A 10,538-nucleotide genomic window follows, 5' to 3' on the forward strand; every position below is an offset into this window, starting at 1 on the left:
TCCTTTTTATTTAGTTCAACGTGATGCTGAAATACCTAAAATTGAAATAAAATAAAAAACGAGTTCAAAATCAAAATCCGTGATCATTACATTACCATATTTGCTGTTCCTGCAGGGATGGGTTCGATCCGTCAGGCCACAGAAAGACAACCTCTTCTTGCATGTGAATGATGGAAGTTCATTGAAACCTCTACAGGTTGTTGCCAGCACACACTTGAATACCAGGTGCTATTCTCTGCATTTGCGTATTGAACACTGTCTTTGAGCTTGAATGAATATGAATTACTATTTCAAATGCCATGTAAATCTTGATATATACAGTCACTCCACTTACAGCCACACAAAAATGAATGAATGTCATTGTATTAGATAACAAAATAACTAACCCAGTGACATTTATTGTGATTTTAATATATATATATATATATACAGTGGGTACGGAAAGTATTCAGACCCCCTTAAATTTTTCACTCTTTGTTATATTGCAGCCATTTGCTAAAATCATTTAAGTTAATTTTTTTGTTCCAATTTACAGTAAACAAGTGCACTTGTGTGAATCTGAGGGAACTGATTTCATGCATCCACTAAAAATCAAAGAAAGAAAATGTTGTTTTTATTTGTTTAAATACTCTTTAGGGCCTCTGTAGATGTATAGTTTTGATGTATCCTCCCTTCTTGTCAAGAGACCTCACATTTGGCTGTGCTGTTGACATCACTGGCACCTTAGAGAAGAGCATAAATAAGAGACAAAATGTGGAGTTACATGCTCAGCATATTAAAGTGGTTGGCGAATGCAATCCTGTGGTGAGTCTTTACTTTAAAAATGAATCGGTCAGAGAAAATAGATGAAAAGTGATTTATAAAAAAAAGTCTGACTTAATATATTGACAGAGTATGTCTGCTCTAGGACTTTCCTTTCAAGATCAAGGAGCGTCATTCTCTGGAGTATGTCAGGCAGTTTCCTCACCTCAGATGCCGAACAAATGCCTTCAGCTCTTTGCTCAGGATACGCAGTGAGGCTACAACTGCTATCCAGTCATTATTCAGGGTGAAAAGTTATAATTTACACATTACTGTTCAAAAGTTTGGCATCAGTAAGATTTAATGTTTTTGAAAGAAATCTCTTATGCTCACCAAGGCTGCATTTATTTGATCAAAAATAAAGTAAGAACAGTATTGTGAAATATTTATGCAATTTAAAAATAACTGTTTTTTATTTTAATATGTAGCTTATTCCTGTAAAGGAGAGCATCATTACTCCAGTTTTCATTGCCACATGAATCCTTCAGAAATCATTCTAATATGCTGATTTGCTGCTAAAGAAACAATTCTTATCAATGTTAAAACAGTTCTGCTGCCTATTATTTTTGTGGAAACCATGATGCATTTTTTCAGGATTCTTTGTTGAATAGAAAGTTCAAAACAACAGCATTTATTTGAAATAATTAATGTAATTTAATAATTAACTGAATGTATTTATACATTTTACAAAATTTATATAAAAAAAATATAAATGTATTTATAAATGTTATATATTTATATATTTTTTTATACAGTTTGTAATATTATAAATTTGTTTATTTATAAAAAACCTTACTGGCCCAAAACTTTTGAATAGTAGTAAAAAAAAATATTTTAAATGTATTTTCATTCTTTAATTCTTATATTACCTGTATAATTTGCATAATGTGCAAATTAATAACAAATTATAATTATGAAACAAAAAATTCTCACATGGCTTGTATTTCCTTTTGAGTGAATGTGTTAATTGTTGTTACAGGATAACGGTTATGTGCAGATACACACACCAGTAATCACCTCAAATGACTGTGAGGGAGCTGGAGAACTCTTCCATGTTGAGGTACGGTCAGATTTAGTATGTATTTCTTAGTTGAAGGGTGAATTGTGAGCTATAGCAACAAGCAAAATGATATTATTTCAAAATTGGTACATGGATACTTTTGGTTCTTCCTTGTGCTCTCTGAAGCCTGCAGGTCATAAAAATGACTCAGACGATCCAAACCCACATTTCTTCTCTGTGCCGGCTTACCTAACAGTGTCAGGACAACTGCACCTGGAGGTGATGGCAGGGTAAAGAGTTTAGACACAACTAGTCATGTTCTTGATCTTAGCTCTATTTTATTATTTGGGCTGTGAATTTATAAGGAAGTTTATTTGTTATATAACACAATTGAATAGCAATATTTGCTGAGAAAAGCCCCCAAATGAAAGTAATTTGAAAAGCATTACTTTATTGTGGCAGAGGAAACAGTTGAATAGAAATTTTAAAAATTAAAAATTCATTAAAACTTAATTATAATGCTAAAAACACAGAAAATCAAGATTACCTGAAATCATTGATTTTCCCCGCAATAACTATTATTTATTATTTATTAAAAAACATTCAGAATCAGATTCTCGAAGCTTATAGAGTCAAATGGATCGTGTTGTTAATTTACCAATTTATCAATAATTTATAAATCAGTTTATGATTTATCATAACAATGCTCCCAGTGTCTGTTTAAAAAGTTTTAAAACAGCACTGTCATAATTACAGCAGAAATACCAGAGGAAATATCCTTTATATTTATTGTGTTGGTCAAGGGTTTGAGATCCACTAGATTAGACATTACAAAATGTATAACGAGCTGAGTATTCATTAGCTGAAGTTGAATGCTAAACTGTTTTGTGATTGCTCAGCATCGGCTGTTGTCTGTTGTAGGGCTTTTTCAGCAGTGTACACATTCGGCCCCACGTTCAGAGCGGAGAACTCTCAAAGCAGGAGACACTTGGCAGGCACCTTAGAGAAGAGCCCGAGTAAGAGACAGAATGTGGAGTTACGTGCTCAGCATATTGAAGTGGATGGAGAATGCAATCCTGTGGTGAGTCTTTACTTTAAAAATGAATCGGTCAGAGAAAATAGATGAAAAGTGATTTATAAAAAAAAGTCTGACTTAATATATTGACAGAGTATGTCTGCTCTAGGACTTTCCTTTCAAGATCAAGGAGCGTCATTCTCTGGAGTATGTCAGGCAGTTTCCTCACCTCAGATGCCGAACAAATGCCTTCAGCTCTTTGCTCAGGATACGCAGTGAGGCTACAACTGCTATCCAGTCATTCTTCAGGGTGAAAAGTTATAATTTACACATTACTGTTCAAAAGTTTGGCATCAGTAAGATTTAATGTTTTTGAAAGAAATCTCTTATGCTCACCAAGGCTGCATTTATTTGATCAAAAATAAAGTAAGAACAGTATTGTGAAATATTTATGCAATTTAAAAATAACTGTTTTTTATTTTAATATGTAGCTTATTCCTGTAAAGGAGAGCATCATTACTCCAGTCTTCATTGCCACATGAATCCTTCAGAAATCATTCTAATATGCTGATTTGCTGCTAAAGAAACAATTCTTATCAATGTTAAAACAGTTCTGCTGCCTATTATTTTTGTGGAAACCATGATGCATTTTTTCAGGATTCTTTGTTGAATAGAAAGTTCAAAACAACAGCATTTATTTGAAATAATTAATGTAATTTAATAATTAACTGAATGTATTTATACATTTTACAAAATTTATATAAAAAAAATATAAATGTATTTATAAATGTTATATATTTATATATTTTTTTATACAGTTTGTAATATTATAAATTTGTTTATTTATAAAAAACCTTACTGGCCCAAAACTTTTGAATAGTAGTAAAAAAAAATATTTTAAATGTATTTTCATTCTTTAATTCTTATATTACCTGTATAATTTGCATAATGTGCAAATTAATAACAAATTATAATTATGAAACAAAAAATTCTCACATGGCTTGTATTTCCTTTTGAGTGAATGTGTTAATTGTTGTTACAGGATAACGGTTATGTGCAGATACACACACCAGTAATCACCTCAAATGACTGTGAGGGAGCTGGAGAACTCTTCCATGTTGAGGTACGGTCAGATTTAGTATGTATTTCTTAGTTGAAGGGTGAATTGTGAGCTATAGCAACAAGCAAAATGATATTATTTCAAAATTGGTACATGGATACTTTTGGTTCTTCCTTGTGCTCTCTGAAGCCTGCAGGTCATAAAAATGACTCAGACGATCCAAACCCACATTTCTTCTCTGTGCCGGCTTACCTAACAGTGTCAGGACAACTGCACCTGGAGGTGATGGCAGGGTAAAGAGTTTAGACACAACTAGTCATGTTCTTGATCTTAGCTCTATTTTATTATTTGGGCTGTGAATTTATAAGGAAGTTTATTTGTTATATAACACAATTGAATAGCAATATTTGCTGAGAAAAGCCCCCAAATGAAAGTAATTTGAAAAGCATTACTTTATTGTGGCAGAGGAAACAGTTGAATAGAAATTTTAAAAATTAAAAATTCATTAAAACTTAATTATAATGCTAAAAACACAGAAAATCAAGATTACCTGAAATCATTGATTTTCCCCGCAATAACTATTATTTATTATTTATTAAAAAACATTCAGAATCAGATTCTCGAAGCTTATAGAGTCAAATGGATCGTGTTGTTAATTTACCAATTTATCAATAATTTATAAATCAGTTTATGATTTATCATAACAATGCTCCCAGTGTCTGTTTAAAAAGTTTTAAAACAGCACTGTCATAATTACAGCAGAAATACCAGAGGAAATATCCTTTATATTTATTGTGTTGGTCAAGGGTTTGAGATCCACTAGATTAGACATTACAAAATGTATAACGAGCTGAGTATTCATTAGCTGAAGTTGAATGCTAAACTGTTTTGTGATTGCTCAGCATCGGCTGTTGTCTGTTGTAGGGCTTTTTCAGCAGTGTACACATTCGGCCCCACGTTCAGAGCGGAGAACTCTCAAAGCAGGAGACACTTGGCAGAGTTTTACATGGTAGAGGCAGAGATTGCCTTCACTGAGTCACTCGACGACCTTATGAAGGTGCAAAACTCATTCCTTCCCACTCAGTGAATTACATGCACTGAAGACTCTATCAAGCAACAGATGATGGTTTTAAGGTGGATTTGAAAGTGTGTACATATCATAATGCATCATTTTCATTTTAAAGCTTGTTTCTCATTCTCCAGGTAATGGAGGATTTATTCAAGGCTGCCACAGAGCATGTGCTGTCCTGTTGTGCAGAGGATGTAGAGTTATTTCACAAATACATTGCACCAGGACACAGGGTATGACACACAATGCTGTTGCTCTTTATGCTTTATAAGTGCCTTATAAGAGCATTGAGAGTTTCTCCGCTATAATGCATGTAATACACTGATCATGTTTATCTTATTTGAACATTCCCAGGATCAAGTGGATCTCATGTTGAAAAGACAATTTAATGTGTAAGTATTATATTTCAGTTGAAGTTTTTTTACTTCTTTTCTTTTTAGCAACATCATATGACCCCTTTAAAAAAGGCCTTGAGCTTGAGAAAGACACTACTTAGAAAGACACTATAAGTAATAATTCTCTCAAACAGTATCAATCTTATAATTACTTAATTTGAATTTTTTAGTATCTCATCTCTCTTTAAACCTTGCATTTGTATTGCACGCTTTTAAATTGAGTTATATTTGTTTTCTACAGCATTTCTTACACTGAGGCCATAGACATTCTAAAGAGCAGTTCACAGAACTTTACATTCAGTACTGAGGCAAGTAAAGTACAGCATATGTTTGTTTTAAATAGTTACTATTCATAATATAAGAGATACTTTAAGAAATGCACATTAAATAACAATGATGTCCACTAGCATTCAGAAGTTTGGTGTCAGTAAGAAATTACTACTTTTATCCAGCAAGGATGCGTTAAATTGCTCAAAAGTGACTGTAAAGACAATGTTACAAAATTTATTTCAAATAAATGTTGTTCATTTGAACTTTTTATCAAAGAATCCTGAAACAAACATATCACAGTTTGCATAAAATATTAAGCAGCACAAAATGTTTTCAACCTTGATAAAAGTAAGAAATGTTTCTTGAGCAGATTTGTGAAGGATCATGTGACACTGAAGACTGGAGTAATGATGTTGGAAATTCAGCTTTGCCATCACAGGAATAAACTACATTTTGAAATATATAAAAATAAAAAACAGTTATTTTTTATTGTAATAATATTTCAACATATTACTGGCTTTACTGTATTTTTGTTTTTAAAAAAAACAGCCTGGATGAGCACAAGAGAGTCATCAATGCTGCATTAACATTAAAAACCTTACTGACCCAAACTTTTTAATGGTAGTCAGTGTATATTTTAGTTTGAGAATATCTTTTTTTAATATGATCTGTTCTCACTTTCTTTGACATATGCTTTACATTAGTGGGGCTGTGATCTTCAGACAGAACATGAGAAGTTCCTAGTGAAACATTGTGGAAATGTCCCAGTGTTTGTCATTAACTATCCCTACGAGTTAAAGCCTTTCTATGCCCGAGACAACCAGGACCAGCCCAACCACACTGTAAGAATGAGCTCTTACTATCAGTCTTTTCTACATGTGGTCCTGCCATGAGTTCCACTTAAGGATTTTTCATCAGTCATTTCATCAATCAGTGTGAAATATGTTTATATTATGTTTAAAGCCTTGAGTAAATGATCAAATGTGGTAAAGATGTCATGGCATGTCTTTTTGAATTAAGCATGTCAGTGAGGCCTAATTCTTTTCACATTTAGTCATTCCTGATGATTTTTTTGGACAGGCAGCTGCTGTAGACCTCTTGGTGCCTGGAGTGGGGGAGCTTTGTGGTGGATCCCTGAGAGAGGAGAGACTAGAACTTCTGAGTCAACGACTAGCACGGTAAGAATTAGAAAAGAGTTCCTTTTCACGTAGTAATAAAAATAATATATGCTGCAATTACTTAAGACATGGGTAAACTTCCGTTCAAACGTTTGTCGTCAGGAAAGTTTTGAAAGTCTCTTAAGCTCACCAAGACTGCATTTATTTAATAAAAAATGTTGTAAAACAGTAAATAAATAAAAATAACTCTTTAAAATATATATATGTATGTATGTGTGTATATATATATATATACGTATATATATATATATATATATTACTACAGTCTTCAGTGTCACATGATCCTTCAGAAATAATGTTAATATGTTGATTTGGTGTTCGAAAACAAAACAAACAAAAAATAATAATTTCTTATTATTATCAATATTGAAAACAGTTATGCTGCTTAATATTTTTGTGGAAACTGTGATGCATTTTTTGCAAGATTCCTTGAAAAAAAAAAAAAAACTGACACCAAACTTTCACAGTATAAATCAGGGGTCTCCAGACTCGGTCCTGGAGGGCCAGTGTCCTGCAGAGTTTAGCTCCAACCCCAATTAAACACACCTGAAGCAGTTATTCAAGGTCTTACTAGGCATACTAGGAACTTCCAGGCAAGTTGGAGCTAAACTCTGCAGGACAGTGGCCCTCCAGGACCGAGTTTGGACACCCCTGGTGTAAATAAAACATGAAGTGCTAAAAGTTCCTTTTTATTCGCACTGATTTGTAATGAGAAAAAAAAGAAGCTTATTTTAGTATTTTTAGGCTACAATGTATATTCTGTATGTTAGAATGTGAACGTGTTCTTTTCATTATCAAAATTCTGTACACAAATACGGCACCAAAAATGGAATGGAATGCTTTCCAAACGTATTACATGTTCACAGATGTATTAATAAGTACTAATCACTTGCATCTCCTGCATGTTTTCCCTCTTTTCACAGGGCTGGTTTGGAGGACACATATGCATGGTAGGTTTCTAAAAACAACTTTTGCAGCCCATCCGCATTTTTATTCCAGACTTAAGGGGCATTTACACGACATGTTTTGGGGGCCTGAAAACACAAACTTTTGAAAACAATACCATTATCGTCTCTGTAAACTACAAAAACATGCATTTGTGAAAACAGTGACGTCATGTGCATGCATATTACATGTTCGCACAGGGGTCAGTCGTCTGTACATGAAAAACTTCTGTTTTTATTACATTGTTGTCGTCTGTACATACCCTTAGAGCGCATCTTTGTGATTGACAGGTATCTGCAGCTGAGAGAGTTTGGCTCAGTCCCCCATGGTGGGTTTGGGATGGGCTTTGAGAGGTACCTGCAGTGCATTCTGGGACTCCACAATATTAAAGATGCGATTCCATTTGCAAGGTTCTCACACTCCTGCCTGCTTTGAAACAGTGTTCTAAAATGACAAAAAAAAACAATTGAATGTGCTTTATTTTTTTACTTTTGCCGATACCGTTAGACAGTGGTTCACAAAACCTGTTCCTGGAGCCACCCAACATTGCACATTTGAGTCTTTACTGAGCTGATGATCTGAATCAGGTGTGTTTGATTAGGAAAACATACAAAATGAGCAATATTGAGGAAGTTCTAGAAACAGGTTTTGCATTTTCATGAAACGTATTCATCTTCTCTGTCATAGATAGGAGCAGATATTAGTTAACAGCCTACCTGAGAAAAAAAGAAAAGAAAACAAAAAGTAGTCATTTGTTTTGATTTTTTGATTTGTGACCAATATCATCAATCACATTTAACATCATCAAAATAAAACCATTCTCTTTGATCTTGTGATGCAGAACAGTTGTTTTTTAATTTCATTACTTTTTGTCTGCAAAAAGTATGTCCGCTGTTTCATTCTGTGAATATAAAATGTAAAATCTAGAAGTTTTAGCTGAGCAAGTGCACTTTTAACACATATGGCAACTTTTTTTGACTAAACAGTAGATCTCTGTGAAGGCTCTTGCTGGAAGCTCTGCGGTCGTTCAGACGAAGTAATTAATTATTAAATTATTTACAAAAGTACATAAATTTGCCTGGCAGACAAAAAAGATGAACCGAGTGGCCGTGACTGGTCTTACACCTAGAACAAAACACAGAAATGAGCTTAATGTTAAATTCATTATTAGAACACGTGACATTTTCAAAATACACCTTAATTATTTTCTTAGTACCTAAAACCAGTCGTGGTGAACAGTCCTGTCCAGATCAAGCCGACGCTCTGGCTTTTGCTGCAGAAGGGAGCAGATCAAATGGCAGCATTCTGTGCAGAAAGATGGGAGAGACGATTATTACCGTAAACTACATCCGCTCTTATCGTTATTCTAAGCTGAAAGATCTTCAGGTCTGAAAAACAGGATACATTCCTGCATTTTCCATATGGCCTTCGCCTATGAAGCTTTGTATTAGAATTGTACTTGTGGAGAAGAACTCACCTTCTGTCAAGCCAGGTTTGGACCAGGTGTTCATGTTGGTCCTGTAGAAGTCGAAACTATCTGGAAAGTATCCACACAGCATTCTGCACAAGAGGATCCCCAGAGACCAGACTGTCACTGGCTTTCCATGGAACTCGCCCTTCAGTATGTACTCGGGAGGGCAGTACATAACTGTGCCTGGAGGAAAGAGTTTGTCTCACATGTTAGTCATTACCACCGCATGTCTCCTTAGCATTGAGTATTGAGTTAACTGATTCAGTTAACTGATTCAGTTAACTGAGTTAACTGATGAGTTAACTGATTCAGAGTTTGTAGAGATAATACACACCATAGAATCTTGTGTAGGCAGATTCCGTCAGGAGACAGCCGCATCCAAAGTCAATTAGTTTGACTTCGAGGTTCTCCAAGTTTATGAGCAGGTTCTCCAATTTGATGTCGCCATGGTACACTCCATGGCGACAACATGCACTAGCGGCTAGCGTTGCCCCCACATGATGAGCCGCGCTAACTTCTCGTCAATGCTGCCTCCATTGCGTTCCACAAAGCAAAAAACATCCATGCAGTGGGAGAAACGCTGGACGACCATGACGTAGTAGTTCTGCTGGTCCTGCCAGTCCAGCAGCTTAATAATGTCCATCACTGGGCCGTCATTGGCCAGGATTGTCAGGGCGACGTCTTTGGGAAGGGTCTTGGCATGATCAGGCTGGAAGAAAGAAATATTTTATGATGTAGAATGTAGGGATGTAACGATTAACTGCGAGCCGGTTGAAAATCGATTCAAATATGTGACGATTCAAATCGGTTTAATCAATAACCTCTACAGATCTGGAGATGAGCTGTAGAGACTTTTGATCTAAAGAGGAGAATACCAGCACAAGACGTTAGCTAGTAGTCAATAACTGGTCAAGATTAATAAATAAATAAAATAAAAATACTTCTTTCGTGGCGACAATTACTAATCGTTCACTTAAGATGTTCACCTATTAATAAAGTGCAAAGTATAATTGTGATTTGCTCTTGAATTTTGAGTTTATTAGAAGAGAAGCTAAAAAGTTTTACAACCGTATGGGACAGGAAGGTTCCCGTATAGATATCTATATTTAGGTGTGAATAATGAAGTGACTTGTTCATGTAAAGAGCTCCAGAATATTAATTAATTAATTCAAAATGAATTCATTTGTTCAAAATTATCATAAGACATTTTTTTGTGTGTGTTTGTTTCAAAAAAAGAAGGTAGGCCTAATAAGCCTTTAGAACAAGAGTAGTTACCCTAGTTAAGTAAAGCAGACAAATGCGACAGATTTTAAATATCAATTCCACTTAAAAAG

The 10,538-nt window shown here is 34.5% G+C and overlaps 1 protein-coding gene across 1 annotated transcript; it reads left to right on the forward strand.

Moving 5' to 3' along the window:
* The first annotated feature begins 1,951 nt into the window (after positions 1-1,951).
* Positions 1,952-8,570, forward strand: LOC107724941 (probable asparagine--tRNA ligase, mitochondrial). Its single transcript, XM_016534037.1, has 14 exons — positions 1,952-2,091; positions 2,723-2,882; positions 2,986-3,126; positions 3,859-3,939; positions 4,066-4,169; positions 4,801-4,933; positions 5,080-5,178; positions 5,300-5,337; positions 5,582-5,648; positions 6,315-6,452; positions 6,691-6,788; positions 7,712-7,738; positions 8,024-8,143; positions 8,241-8,570. Exons 1-14 carry the CDS (start codon positions 1,952-1,954, stop codon positions 8,305-8,307), a joined length of 1,413 nt encoding a protein of 470 aa, XP_016389523.1. The 3' UTR covers positions 8,308-8,570.
* The last annotated feature ends 1,968 nt before the right edge of the window (positions 8,571-10,538 follow it).

Source organism: Sinocyclocheilus rhinocerous, unplaced genomic scaffold, assembly GCF_001515625.1.
Source record: "Sinocyclocheilus rhinocerous isolate Xijiao unplaced genomic scaffold, SAMN03320098_v1.1 scaffold996, whole genome shotgun sequence".
NCBI classification, from domain to species: Eukaryota; Metazoa; Chordata; class Actinopteri; order Cypriniformes; family Cyprinidae; genus Sinocyclocheilus; species Sinocyclocheilus rhinocerous.